The sequence below is a fragment of the Zalophus californianus genome, chromosome 9 (genome assembly GCF_009762305.2).
Source record: "Zalophus californianus isolate mZalCal1 chromosome 9, mZalCal1.pri.v2, whole genome shotgun sequence".
Classification (NCBI taxonomy): domain Eukaryota; kingdom Metazoa; phylum Chordata; class Mammalia; order Carnivora; family Otariidae; genus Zalophus; species Zalophus californianus.
Genome location: NC_045603.1, coordinates 133,730,379 through 133,746,005, shown reverse-complemented (window position 1 = coordinate 133,746,005; position 15,627 = coordinate 133,730,379). Strand labels below are relative to the sequence as shown.

Genomic DNA, 15,627 nt, shown 5'->3' with positions numbered 1-15,627 from the left:
GCGGGCAGTTATTCTTTACATAAAGTACTGTAAGCGTTATATAAAAGTAATTTATGTTCTAAAGAAAAAATATTTGGAAAAAAAAGAGAAAGGCATTCCATGACTATAACCATTTTCCATACTCTGAAATACATTATCACCGCTGTATTTCTCAATTTTACCAAATCATGAATTTAAAAAAGAGCATACAAAATGACTCTAAGACACTCATCACTGTATTAACAAATCCAGTCTTCCTTGGTAAAAGAAATTAAAATGGAATTGACTTCCGGACCGTTAATTAAGTTCCCTTGCAAAAGGCCATTACCTAAAAACACACTGGGTACGAAGGCTGGGTTTCTCGCTTTCCCCCGCCACCTGTTAGAGGACACTTAAGGTGGAAACGCGTACTGTAGGGGTGACTTCCACAGGTGACTTCCGTGAGATTATCTGCACGGCCAAGGGAAATTACAATCTGAAAGACCATCAGCCCGTCGTAAAAATAACATCACGTTCAAAGGTAATTTCATTTCAAATCTGCGAAACGTAGAGGCAGGCTCTTCCTTTAGTGAAGGAAAGGCCAGCGGCAAAAAGGCAGCAGACGTGGGAACAGACAATGGAGATGGGTCCCTGGCCGGCATTTCCCGAACGCAAGTCGATCACACCAAGGACTGTCAGCGGACGAGAACCAAGTGACTACTGCGATGATTACCGTGTGCAACTGCCGAGCAGCTCGTGCTACGAGACGGGAACAAACAGACGCGTGGATATGACCCTGGCCAACCACAGAAGGTGGCACATATTCGTGGCCGAGGTCACTGCTGTAAACTCAGCGGCGCACCTGCACCCCCGTCCGGGTCACTCAGGGAACACCCGCATCTACAGTCTTGTCCGTGTTGTATTAACCCCAAACTCTGCTGCAACAGGAGGGCACGTGACCGGCCTTGGCTCTGTGTGACCAGTGACAAAAGGGGTGCAGAGGACAGCGTGGCCCGGGGAGAAGGCTGCTCCCTGGCCGGTGTGCTGTCCGGCTCACTGCGCTGAGGCCCCGCCCCTGCACCGGCACTTTCCATCTGGCCCACTGTGAGCAGATCGGCGGGAGGCGGAGAGCAAGGGAGGGAAGCTCACCTTGGTCACTGACGCAGGACAGATATCAAAGGGCTCGCTCAAATTCACCGTTTCTAGCTTCATCCCAACTGTGAAGAAATGGCTTCGCAGATCTGCATGATCCTGCAGGGAAAAAGGACAGAGACGCTGAAAGTTGATGGCACTGTAAACTAACTCGGGCGCTGCCTGGACGCTCTCCTTAAACGTTTTATTGGGTAACTAAAGTTGGATTGAAATAATTAACCCTCGCCGTTTCAAATTTCTCATTATTGCAAGATACCGCGGATTTAGTTCTTTTCTGCGGGCTAAACTGTTTCTCCGAGGGAAGGACACAAGGCTTTGTGGCCACGCTTAAATTTACACTAAGCAAAAAAATTCACGTTGCCCTGCTTTGATCTTCCTAGGTGCTCTAACCGAAGCACAGCAGAATAATGGAGGCCATCAGTCATCTGCAACACACAGCAGGCGCATCTTCAGGAAACGTGGCCTCTTGCTCCTGGAGCTACTTCGCAGGGCTTCGGGGAGACCCTGTGGCTGACACGACTCGTCCCTGTCTCCTGCGCCCAAGAGCATATGGCTTATCAGGTACTGGTGGTAAGCCGCCGATCCTGGGAATGCGTGCATATAAAGGTCCAACACAGCCCTGCACACGATCAGAACCCGACTCCTGCTCAATAAAGATGAGCAACACCCCCAGTTTAACAGGCGTCTGGCAGTTTTATAACCCACTCACAGCAACCTTATGTGTACAAGACAGAGCCTTCCTGCCTTCCCAAGAAAACAAATTTCAATATCCACTTTCCCTATCCAGCAATAGATGAGGCTGGCTGGACTCTGGATACCAGGATTTATTTTGCTGAGATGGAGATCATCTCATAACTCACCGCCTGGATAAAAGCTAGTGGATAAATAAACTTATTTGCGGCCCATCCCTGAGGGCCTAACAGCTGCAAATATATCCTGCAATTTCTAAATACATCCATTGGCCGGGAAGTACACAAATACCGAGGGACCTGTTACTTTCTTTTATCTGCAAATCTAAAGTGGATGTTTAATTAATTCAAGGATGTCATTCCACACGTGACTCAGGATCGTCGCGCAGAGTCCTGCGGGGCTGGGGCTGCTCCCCTCGCAAAAGCTGGTTGGTGCAGTTGGTGGAGCACAGGAGACCACAGAAGACCTGCTTACAAAACTCCCCATCACTCCACTCGTCACCAAAGAAGGTGCAGACTCGCAATAAATGCTGGGCCTGGCCAAAGCCAACGGCGCCGCATCCGGGGGCGGGGTGAGGGGGTGACCGACGAGAAGGGATGTGTTCAGTGTGCGACATATGACAAAAACTCACCGACAGAGCTAGCCCGTTCTCAACCTTTACAAATTTCTTAAGAACTTAACAACAAGCACTTGACAAAAATCATATGCATATGAGGCAAAGCACAAGGAAATATTCTTAAGTGCAGGAGATGATTTTATTGTTTTATACTGGTAATACAGCAGAGTTTTTTTTAAAGATTTTATTTATTTATTTGAGAAAGAGCTAGTGAGCAGGAGAGGGGTGGGGGGGCAGAGGGAGAGGCACGCTCCCCGCTGAGCAGGGAGCCTGACGCTGGGCTTGATCCCAGGACCCCGATCAGAACCCGACTCCTGCTCATCTCAATAAAGATGAGCAACACCCCCAGTTTAATAGGCGTCTGGCATTGGGTCACATCATGACCCGAGCCGAAGGCAGACGCTTCACCGACTGAGCCACCCAGGTGCCCCTACAGCGTTTATTTTTAACAGTGGCTGGGCAGCTGGCTCAGGAAAAAAAAAAAAAAAAATCAAAGAAACAGTACAGAGAGTTAATGCATATTAACACACATCAACCACAGTGCCAAGGCAGGACCAGAAACCACCGGGGGATGAGACAAAAGTGGTAAACCTGAACCGAAAAGCATGAGCTGACACCTGAATGAAAAGATTAAACGTTACAGTTCCTGTCAGACATCAACACCCCCCATATCTCACCACCTGTGGGAACTGAGGCACATTAGTAGGTTGCACAAATACTCTTCCCCTTTTAAGTACAAGAACCCTTTCCCCTTCTGAAAGAAGGAATTACTCCCAAATCGTAATATAACATAAACTTTGCCTGAATATACTCAACAGGGTGAAGCAGTCATTATTCTCCTGCTTGACAAGACAGAAATGTCCTCAGGTACAAAGGACACACGTGTAACTCCAGCTGAGCCTTGAACAACGCGGTGGTTAGGGGCGCCAACCTCCCGCACAGTCGAGAATCTGCACGTAACTTTCGACTCGCCAAAGTTATGAGCCTACTTCTGACCAGAAAAGCCTTACTGATCCCATAAACAGTCGATTAACACATATTTTGTATGTTGTCTGTATGATATACCGTATTCTTACAATAAAGTGCACTAGAGAAAATGTTAGTCAGAAAATCATGGAGAGAACCCATTTCTAGCACTCAACTGTTATCTATCGAAAAAATCTGCGTGTGAGTGGAGTTCAAATCCATACGGTTGAAGGGTCAACTGTATAATAAATGGCCCAGACAAAGGGAAGGTTTTCACAGAAGTTCTGCTTCTCTCTGCTTTCAGATGTCCCTCCTTGCTGCCACGTTCCCTCTCATTACTCACAGCGACAAGGCTAAACATTCTCGAGATGTGGCTCACCAATAATAGGAACTGTGTAACTTCTGGCTGCCTCGGCCCCTGGCGCTCTCCTTGCAACTTCGATCCATCACCTGGCTTTGTTTCTCCTTTCTATTTCTGCCATCCGGCATTCCTGACCACATTCCGGGCTTCTGGTCTACCCACCGGTCCTCAGCCCCTCTTGATTTCAGCTCTGTGCCCACTCTTTGCCCCAGATACTTCTGTCCCTACCTTTGCGCTGAGCAGAGCCAGCCTTCCAAGTAGGGCTGACGCAGGGCTGCCGGACCCTCTCTACATCCCAGGATCTCAGTTTGACCTTGACCGCTGACTTGAAGTCCTTAGCCATCTTTACACCCCTCCTGGATCAATGCTCCAAGCCCTAACCAGATTTCCCCATCACTGATTCCAGTGTTGTGTTGAAAACTCTACGGCACCCAGAACCCTACACCACTAGATGTCCCCTAACAACTGCCTTATTTTATTCAGAGTTGTCAGGTGGGACCAGGCACTGGCTGTTTTCCTTAGAAATAAAGCATCTAGGTTTAGGGGCAACAATTTGCCCCTCAGATAACCTCCTTCCAGAGCTGCAGCTAGTGTTGTGTTTATTGTTAACGATTTCAGTGTATTCTGCATCAAACTCTATCTCTAGGTAAAGAGGGGATCATTCCATGCAGAAATCACGTATTTTCTTCCCTCCTTCCTGGAGTGGTCATGTGCTTGTCTGTCAACTACTGAGTGTCTCTCTCTCTCTCTCTCTCTGCTCACCCATAAAATATACCATTCACATCAAAATCATACAAGGCCATATGTGAGATGAAAATAAAATATTAATGACATCAGTATTTTTAAAAAATTAAAATGGTGTTAACAGTAGTTTATCTCAATGACATTAAAATATTTTAAGCAAGTGAGGGGCACCTGGGTGGCTCAGTCGGTGAAGCGTCTGCCTTCGGCTCAAGGCATGATCCCGGGGTCCTGGGATGGAGCCCCGTGTTGGGCTCCCTGATCAGTGGGGAGCCTGCTTCTCCCTCTGCCTCTGCCCCTCCCCCCTGCTCGTGCATGCTCTTTCTCTCTCTCTCTCTCAAATAAATAAAATCTTTAAAAAAAATAAAATATTTTTAAGCAATTTAAGACTAATGCTCAGTGAGCAAAGGTTTACAAACGACTCTTCTCATTATCAGTCATGGCTCGGATTTCCTACATCTTAAACTACTTCTACTAGCTTTCAATTACTTGCAAGCACACAGACCTCTGACTTGCAGAAATGCATCTGTTTTTGTTCCAAACTATGTGAAAATTCTTCAACCCTATCATTTAATATATGGAAAAAGGAAGCCAGACATTATGAGAGATAGCTGCATCTAAACATAGGCGTTTATATTCTGGTCTCAAATAATCGACATCCATGCAGAAGAGCCTCCTAACGCGAACTCTCCATTTCAGAGACAAGCCCAGCCAACTGTGCAACGCGTTCCTGCATCCCCAGCCCCACCTTCCGCGTTCTTAAAGTCACTGTTTAATCAGTAAATTAAAAAAAAGAGAACAATCCTTCAATGACCAGCTGTGTCCAAGGCAAGTCAACACAATGAAAACTTCTACAATCTAGGAGTAAAGACACATGATGATCATGAGTTTGATTATGACTGTGCATCTACTGCTCTAAAGCTTCTGTCCTTCGTGAGTGATGAGGTCAAGAAACTTTGTACTACAAGAAGCAGAACAGTATCTGCTCAGGGGGCTGGCCCCTGGAGACCTTGACACAAACAGGACAGGGAGCCGCGTGTTTGGTGCCGTATTTCCCAGCCAGGCCCGAACTCTCTCGTGTGTGCCCCGCTCATCCTATTAAGACCCCAACATGTATTTATGGAAGTAAGCTGAAGAAATGTCCAAAATTAGACGATTTCTTGATATTCGTTCCTATTCCATAGTCTATGGTTCACTCAATAAGCATGTTAAATGCCACCAAGGTACCACACACACACAGAGTACTACATGATGCAGAGAACACACACACACACACACACAAAACACACACACAAATGACCTTATCAGAGGGGGAAGGAAAAAGACAAAGTACTGCGATTGAAGATCCAGACTTGGAAGAAATTCCAGAAGGAAGATTTTTACCGCAACATATAAAAATCATTACTACCATGATGACGGCGACCCGAGGACGTACAGGAGTGAATCTTAATTTGGAACAGGAAAGCACATGACTTGGAAGGGTGAAGAAAAGATTATGGGAAAGTGGCTTGGTAAATTTAGCTTGGGAGGCTGGGCCTTAAAATACCGGATTTAGGCATCTAAATCTGATCCAAAAAGGCAAAGGGAGTCATTGACACACCTAAAAGATAAGAGCTTTTTACGATAATTAAAGAATTCAATGCCAGTAAATTTCCAAATAAGACAATTCACAGACCTTCTGAGCCGTGTGTGTGTGTGTGTGTGTGTGTGTGTGTGTGCATAAGTACATTCATATTCGTGTACAAGAAAAGGTACAGATACTCTCATTGAAAAACAAATTTAATCGCCCCCAGACCATTTGCTTTGGGCTGCTAATGCAGTCAGAGTACATGCATTCATCTACGCAAACATCAGCTAATCATTCTCAATGTTAAAAAAGAGTTCCTGGCCCCTGAAGACGATTCGCAAAACTGATTATCTACTGAGAGATAATAGAAAATTCACTGTGGTTTGGAAGGATGCATTCTGGCCTTCGCAAAGCTCTAGAGAATCATTCACACCTCACAATTATTGGGTCAAGAACGATGTTATTCCTGAAATCAGGAGGGATTACTAAATCCTCAGTACATTCCCAAATATGCCTGTCACATTCAAGAAATACTGTTTATTTAAATGTACTGAGGTCCAGTTAAATTGCTTACAGAAAAACTTTCGTTTAAGAAACACGGGCAATGTCCTTCCCATCTACACTCATCGCTACACATTTCATTCTTACCCTAAAGTAGTTTCATATTGATCAGAAGCAAAATGCCATTCATTTTACTGGAGGACTGTCTTATCAGCCCACCTTAACAATCGCTCTTCAGGGAACCTTATTTTCAACGGAATGACAATGTAAAAGAGATTATGCATACATCAACTCCTGTTCTCCAGCAGCTTTATTCTCTCCAGAACCCAGGAGCTCCTGCCCTCCCCCACCACCATTCAGGCACTCCGCACTGAGAATAACCTGGTTTAGCACACGGTATCAAGCAGAGAAACAGTAACAACAGAGCATACTGTAAATAAACACCTGTGAGCACTTTCTTGTATTACCGTTTTCCCCTCACGGTAGTGAGGTAGATACTGTAGGAGCATCTGTCCTACAGTAAGGAAATTAAGACACAGAGAGATTAAGTTATCTAAGCAAGGACACAGAGCTCACCAGAGAAGCCAGATTCAAATCCAAGGGGTCTATGTCCATGATTAGCTTCAGGTTATAGACTGGAATTGGCAGGTGAAGGCCAAAAAGGGGATCTTTTATTTATTATGGCTAATTAGTAAACAAATAAACAAATAAAACTTTTGTAGCCTATGGGCTCCTAAAATTTTATTTCAAAGACAGATATTGCCAGGTTAAAAAGTAACAGCTACTGATTCTGATCATTTACTTGACCTCCAATTTTTGCTGTTAATTCATAATACTTTTTCAGTGGCTTATGAAAAAAAGTGCGTCAGAGAATTGTGACACTAAAAATTAGCCCCAAAATGTTCATATGCAATCAGTCTTCATCAAAAATCAGCAAGTGATTTTTACTGACTGCTTTCGTGTATTCTTTAAGCAATGAAGATTTAAGAACTGTGCGCGGCAAAATGCCTATGGTGCCTTTTAAGCAAGCCATCCTTCGTCAATACCCATCTTCTCACATTATCAATGTTGACCTGGACAGGTTAATCTGATAAACGTCGTTAATCTAGTCAATGTTCCCGGCTGCAAAGTGCACAAGAATCTCAACCCGTCAGGAGTATTTTCAATGCCACGTGTTAAGCGTTAATCTACATGGACTGAAGAGCAAGCGGATGATGCAGCTCCTGACACTGAGAAGCTTGAAATTTAGTTAGAAAATGACGAAGGAGGGATAAATACAAAGTGTCACGCTGGAAAAAGAAGAGGAGACAAACCACGGTGTCTTCAGGTGTTTGGCTTTTCAGCTCTGGCTGAGGTGTTATTTTATTTCACCCAAGATGCAGAGGTCAAGGAGATCGGACCACCTCAGGGCATGCCCCCCTCCCTCGGTGCAGGGGTCCATGCTGGTCACCCACAGCTCCTAACATCAGCCTCTGCTGCGGTCCCTGCTTTGGAAGGGACTGCCATGCCCGGAAAAGGTACTTGCTTCTGGAAGAATCAAACACAGCTACTGAAGAAACACCACTGCATGCGAAAAGTCTTCCTATTAGTCGTCCGTGAGTAAGCACCACCCCAAACTTCTCTGGCAGACCTGATAAAGCTTCAAGGTGAGCAGCGGAGTTCTTTATCAAACAGACAAATGACTGTATTAATCCACAGGAGGAAACGAAGCATATGCCCAGCAGGACACAGGAGGAAGAGGAGACGAGAAAGATGGAACGTTCCATCGTGTTCGGTGGCCCTCAACAGCCACATCCCTCCTTGAACGCGACTCAGCTCTCTGCATTTATTTTAGGGGCCTGAAGAGCTGCAGGTTAGGCCCTCAAAATTTGCTATGTGGCTATCACAGACCCTTAAAATAGCTGATGCTTCTTGCTACCCCTGCTTCACTAGAGAAATACCCCTCACATGATAGAACAATACGAAGAATGGGGCTCCGGGGAGAATGAGTTCAAACTAATTAACACAATACAATTAAAATGCACTTGGTGAGGATCTCAATGTAAGAAAAGCAGTTGCGCCCCTTCCTGTGTGGAAACCAGACTCCTAACCCAAGCTGCACAATCAAATGCTACAGGAGATTTTCCAGAGGGGGCAATACGAGCCTTGGTCTTTAATTCTTTGGTTTCTCCTTTTTGCTTATGTTGATACGAAATAAAATGGGCAAAAAATAGATATGCAATTTGCACCCCCCCACACACACAGTTTTTTAAGCACCAAAATCTCTCCCTTTTTTTTTTTTTTTTTTTTAAGAAGGCTCCATGCTGAGCTCAAACTCACCACCCTGAGATCGAGACCTGAGCTGCAATCAAGAGTCGGATGCTTGGGGCGCCTGGGTGGCTCAGACGCTAAGCGTCTGCCTTCAGCTCGGGTCATGATCCCAGGGTCCTGGGGTCGAGCCCCGCGTCGGGCTCCCTGCTCAGCGGGAAGCCTGCTTCTCCCTCTCCCACTCCCCCTGCTTGTGTTCCTTCCCTCACTGTGTCTTTCTCTGTCAAATAAATAAAATCTTTAAAAAAAGAAAGAGTCGGACGCTTAACTGACTGAGCTACCCAGGCTCCCCGAGGACCCAAATCTCTTAGTGTATCAGCTCCCTGAGCACCCGAATCTCTTAGTGTATCAACAAAAATACTGCACAGTGTAATTTTATTCAGTTCCAAAATGGCAGTTTTTTGGTCCACAGGGTACTCAGATGTTGCACATGCGTCTTTTCAAAGGCCCCAATTAATTTACATAATTTCTAAGAATAGGCTTCAGTGAAGTCAAAGGAAGGTTTTAATTAGCATTACATTCAAATTGATATATAATGAACTACGCTTTAATGCTTTTACTCATATCAGCACGATATGTCATGCTAAAAAAAAAAAATCCAGTGCAATTTATCATATTGTTCCTCTTTTTGTTTTACCAGAGATCTAGTACTCATATGTTCACTAGAAAATTACTCTCATTATCTTAGTTTCATCTAAAAATGGACATTAGGATGCCAGCATTTATTAAATCAATAGCATTATTACATTTTAATTCCACTGCACTGAATTAAATTTAGCCAATGAAATATTTATAACGAAAATGTAATAAAAAATCTGTACACTGAACACTAATCAGCATATCAATTCTTTACTTACAGCTGTAAATAGTAGTTTTATCTACGAGTCATGCAGTAAATCAAGTTAAAAAATAATAAGGAGAAAATGTAGTACTACATACTTCAACCTGAACCACAAGATCTATAACAGTTAACTAGAGTAGACCTATTTCACAGTAAGTCCAAAAACTGGTATACTAGGTTTAAAAAAAAAGAAGAAAAGAAAAAAAAAAAAAAAAGCAGAGCACCGAGAATGCCTTTCATTATTAACATTTAGCACCATAAAAGCATTTGTAAGTGGCAAGAAATTCAACCTTACTTACAGCAGCACTAGGGGGAAAACCACGGCTCAGTTGGTATGATTACATTCCCACACTTATTTCATCCTCTCCCCCTGATAAAACCAGGGCATCTCTTCCCGTTTCCACAGCAACGCTCGGGGTGGGGGTGGGGGCGGGGGGGTTGGAGGGGGGAGTCCAAGCGCCCTAGGCTGAGGAAGAGCATGGTGGCTGCTCTGGGAGCGGGGGAGCCCAAGCTTCACAGCCCAGTGATGGAATGCAGCTGACATACTGTTGGGTGCCCCTTCTGCTGACAGCCCCAAATGCAACCTAACGGCTGTCTTGCAAATTAGGACCATGGCCCTGAACGGTCCCCACTGGGGTGTACACCACCCTTCAGAGATAGAAAAAAGAGTGGGTAATGAGCACAACCCTTCCACAAAACAGGCTGATTTTGTGCTCCGGCCTTTCCAGGCACGGGCAGAAGCGACTGCAGCCCAGAGAGCGTACGCGCTTCTGAACGGTGTTCTGACACGGGGAGAGGATCCCACAGTTTTAAGCACCAACTGCCAGGCAGCCTGGTGTGGACCTAATAACGGTGAAAAGTCTCCAGTGCCCTCCTCACAACCTGGCTGTCCTCCACTGCTACCGGTCCACCTGTTTCCGGGGGAGGAAGGGGTCTTTCTCTGGACTAAGGCTTCTCCACCTCGGCACTGATGGCATTTGGGGGCCCGATAATGCTTTGCTGGGGGTGCTGTCCTGAGCACTATGGGATGGTCAGCTGCACCTCTGGCCTCCACCCTCGAAGCACCAGCAGCCAGCTCCCAGGTGTGGCCATCACACCCCCTCCAGATGCTGTCACACAGCATTTGTCCCTGGCGGGCAAATCCTCCCCAGCCGAGGACCACCCATTCAGACCCGGTCAAGAGGGAAGGCGGTCTTGCTGAGGGGACACCTGCACGCGTGAGCTCCTCCCTCCTCACGTTTGATGGGCCCCCTTGGGTCTCTCTCCTCTGTCTCCAACATTTAGTCAACCTGGAAGCTGTCCAGTCTCTTGGTTTGATGAGCCCTGCAGACCATCCCTTTTAGTTCTGACTTACTAGATGCTGTCCCAACAAGGCCTGGAAATCCTGACTGGGCACCTGGGCCAGTCTACACTGCAGATCCAGTGTTGTTACTTACCCTCCCAAGGCCACCGCTCTGAACACCTAGCGTAAGACTTGAGTAGACGCTGCCATGGATGAAGGGAACAAGCACCATATTCACAATATGGTGTTATGCCACAGAAACGCTGTGTATAACACAATAATGATAAATGACTCACGTACTTGTTAACCTGCCGGCCTCCCACCATGGCAGCAACGGGTCTGTTATTTGTAAAGAGTGAACTCTCACTTCAAACCTACAGACAAGCAGACCAGTCACCCAGTGGGTACTGTTCCCTGAGGCAAGCTTTACCCATTAGGCCACCTTGACATGGCCTGGCCAGAAAACCTTACTCGAACTGGCATAGAGTGTAAGGAAATCTGTTATGTCCCATAACACACTGTTCCACTCAAGGCCGCTGGTTAAGGGGCGGGCATCAACGCCATACACAGCCTAGGTTCATTCCATCCTTCTCCACACTCTGGGGGGACCACCTCCCTCAGTTCAGCTCTCCCCAGGGCCTGAAGATGGCTGCAGAGTCCCAGGATCCTCAGCCAGATGGGACAAAGTGCGGCGGAAGGAGAGAGAGCCGCCTCTTCTGAAAAGCAAGGTCACCCATGCTAGAAACCACGCAACTGGCTTCCTCAGGTAACTGTTGACCCGAACTGGTCATAGGCCTCTTCCCAAGCTAATTTCGGTCCAGGAAAATGGGGCCCCCACTACTGGCCCACACCAGTGGTTCTACTTCTCCACGGAGTACGGGCATTTGAAATAAATGGGGGCACTTGTTAATTATGACAATAAAGAATCGTCCTGCCCTAAAAGCCCACAGAGCCTCTGTCAGAGGCGCTGGAACAAGGAGGGGTCACTCAGCATATTCCTGCTGACATGATACTTTGATAGGCAAATAACTTCATCCTCTCTCAGGACTGATTTTCTCAACCTTTTTTTGCAATAATACTCATTGGACTCAGCCTTTAAATACTCTCATGTACTTCTAAAGACTGTTCAAAAGCAAAAGGAAAAAGATCTCGGCCCTGGGATTCAGCTAGGTCTGTGTGTGTGTCCTGGATCCACCATGGATGGGCTCCCAGCACAGGGTAGGATGGGGGATCAATTTGTCTGAGCCTGGAGACTCCCCAAGCATCCAGGAAGACCAAGGATGCCTACTGCATCGAGCCGCTCTGCAGATAATGTCACGGCACATGGGGAGGGCCCGATGCCATTTCTCCCACCCGGTGGGGCTCAATAACCAGAACTCTGACCGAGAGCAACAAACTCCCACAGAAGCATGACGCTGGCTTTCGTGCAAAGCATCCCCAGCTTTACTTGCACTTTTTATCTTGTGCCTCTGTACCCCACCCTGATGGGTCTGGAAGGGTTTCTACATATTCCAGAGATACTCCAAAGGTGTGCAACTCATCACACAAGAACAAGGATTTGTAACACTTCCTGGCCTGGCCCGGCCCACCTCCTCACCCCCTCACGGATGCACCTGCAGCCTCTCAGAATCACTGGTAGCTCAGAAACAGTTGAGGTCCAGTGAATGGACCAATTTGTACAAAATCACAACTGAAATAACTAAAGTTTCTGAACTCCTCTGCAGACTGGAGTTAAGGATGCATGCATGTAAGTACCTTTAGGGAAATCAAGATGCTAGGGGCAACAATCAGTCCTGATAGGACCTAGAAATCTCACCAGCAACCACACACAGGACATCTTAGTAAATATTAACAAGCTTTAAGTTGGGTCTCTACTATTCTAAACTTATTCTTTCCTCTTCTTAAATGTTAAACACAACATTACATATTCATGTAAAAGCTTATCTGGTTTGTTTATCCTTCTGGTTCTACATGGGGCTGGAGACAATACTGGAGGCAGATTTTCATCTTACCCTTGACTTCATGCCATCAAGACAAGGTAACTCAGGAGGGACGGCTGTCCAAGCAAGTGAAGATTCCCACGCTTTCATTTATACCCACAATACACCCAAACCCCTCTGAGTGTTTCTCTCGAGGCAGGACGGAGCTTAGTGAAAGTCGGGGGTTCACGGCACAGAATCGTCGGTGTGCTGGGACCCTCGTTTTCCATTAGATCATAAACCCCCGAAGGAAAGGATTTAGACTCTTCCTTATGCCAACCTCCCTTCCTGAGATACTGCAACTTGCAAGTGCCTGTTTATAAAAGGCACGTGGAGATCAGATGTCCAACCCAACGGGGGCGCGCCCGGCTGGCTCATTCGGTTGAGCGTCTGACACTTGATTTTGGCTCAGGGCATGATCTCAGAGTCATGAGATCGAGCCCCGTGTCAGGCTCTGCACTCAGCATGGAGCCTGCTCGAGAGTCTCTCTCTGTCCCTCTCCCTCCTCTGCCCTCCCCGCACTCGCACGCTCTCTCTCAATACATAAATAAAAAATCTTAAAAAAAAAAAAGTCCGACCTAACCTACAAAGGATCTCTGTGTGTTTTTAGTGGAAAGAAAACTGCTTCTATACAATTTTACTGTGGCCCATTACCAAATCCTCCATAGAACAAACAAGTAGAACCGCTTCTTAATTACTCTTACCAGTGGAGAGTGGCATGGAAAATCTGAACAGGTAAGAATACAACATGACAATCCCTTTCAAATGTTTCTGTCTTAAGAGATGCATCCCGTGCCCCCGCCCCACATCCCAGCCCCGATTACACGGAGTCCAAGCTCATATTATCCTGCCTTCCCTGACACCGCAGGAACTGGCCGGAACCAGAATAATCAGTGGCCAACAGAAGCCATCTGGGAATGATAACTCCCGGAGCAGATAACAGAAAGTTGACTCTATTCTTAAATTCTTCATGTTCAGAATTAAAAGCAAGGCGGTATCAGGCCAACTGCAGGCAGCGGTGTTGGGGCCCCTGTGCTCGCGCCATCGTTAGAAGCCAACTCCATAGATTCGAGCTTTGCCATTTTTATAGTTACATTTGTTGCCTGACCAAAGTTGCCCTCTCTAGCAAGTCTCCAAAGCTCATAAAAACGAGATGGCCCCCATCATCCTCTCTGCGTTATGGAATTCACGCACCGCAGTTCATGAACCTGGAGCACACGAGGAACAGCCGTGAACTCCCTCCCTCGTGTCTCTACACGTCAGGAAGGACTGAACTCCTCTGCCCTCTAGCACCGAGAGGCTCTGCTTCAAAAACCTCTCCAAAGTCCTTAACGAACTGAGAACAGCTAAGGAGGGGCACCGCACGCACCTTGCAGAGCCTGTGGCCTCATGCCCAGGTGTGCAGTAAGCCCAGAATGGGACAGGACCCCAGGGGGCGAGCCGTCCATCGGATACCAAAATGACCCCCTGTCTACGACAGTCCTTCTTGAAAAAGAACATTTGGGTTTAACTTGATGAGACCATTTATTTGCTAAACTGTCTGGTATCAGACACTGTGCCATGCAGGACGGGGAATGTAATGCCAAAGAAATGAAGTGTTTGCCCCACACAGGGGGCCGAAAGCAGATTCTGGGAGAATCTGAGTGTCCCAGAATGAAGGCCAAACTTAGCCATGAGGGGATTTTTGTTGTGGTTGCTGTATTTAGTGGCGGAACAAGAGAAAAAGAAATCAGTCACCATAGAAACCACAACATCACCATCCGTCCTCACTGAACAGCTCCCATGCTTTCCTACCCCTCTGGCTGTAGCAGAAGGAATGAGAAAGAAAAGCTCTTCTCTCTTTGCCACACTTCATCTTCTCTCTCCAGCCTTTCACCTAGGTCTCGATCCTCAAATACGGAAGAGGTTCCCTCCGAAAGGTTAAATCTACAATCACACCGACAGGTACATAATTCAAAGCTGAAGAGAGCTAAAGAAATCACGGGCTAGGGGATCGTCAGGGCGGTAGGAGCACTGCCTGAATGCTCTTCAGAGAAGACGTACGTGCTGGAATGTCTGCCTTTCTCTGTCAGTTTGCTTGTGTTGAAAAATAATACTATTCATGGCTCCGTGCGGCATCTTCTTTGACCAATGAGCCTTCTCCCAGCGGCCCCTTCCCTTAGTTGGCTCAACGCTAACCTCTGGAGAGAGCGAGCTGCAATGAAGAAATCGAGACTGGCACAGCTTGAGACAGGATCAAACGGCATCTAGCTTGTCTCTTGGCCATTGCAAAAGCCCTTTATGAACAGACTGCGAGGGCGCCCTTTAAGGCGAATCAGTTACGTATACATAGTCTGGGATCCTTTTAACAGACACTTCTGTCAAAGACAACAGACACCAAGAGACCTGGTGTTTTTTCCAAATACTAGACCAAGTACTCTCTTCTGATCTGCTGTGAGTCCTGACGAAGGCACCCAGTAACCTCCACATCAGCCACAGATATCGATCGAGAATTGGTAATAATGGGATGGATCGTGGCTAGAGTCTGGGCGTCCATATTCCACTGAAAAACATCTCTCCCTCAGCTTCCGATAAAAATGGAAATGATCTGAAATCATCAGCTGTCACACCCAAACACATCTCATCTACGCGGTTATGGTGCATATCTAAGGCATGTGGATAAGACC

General features: G+C 46.5%; 1 protein-coding gene across 5 annotated transcripts in view; it reads right to left on the bottom strand.

The window, feature by feature from the left end:
• Window positions 1-15,627, bottom strand: part of SFMBT2 (Scm like with four mbt domains 2) — a 230,237-nt gene that overhangs the window by 87,803 nt on the left and 126,807 nt on the right. For all 5 annotated transcript variants that reach the window (XR_003520061.2, XM_027595002.2, XM_027595005.2 and 2 more), the window contains exon 8: window positions 1,108-1,209. Coding sequence is in view for 4 of the 5 variants with exons in the window: in XM_027595002.2 (XP_027450803.2) it covers window positions 1,108-1,209 (102 nt within the window). In the remaining variant the exon portion in view is untranslated. The remainder of the gene's footprint in view (window positions 1-1,107; window positions 1,210-15,627) is intronic.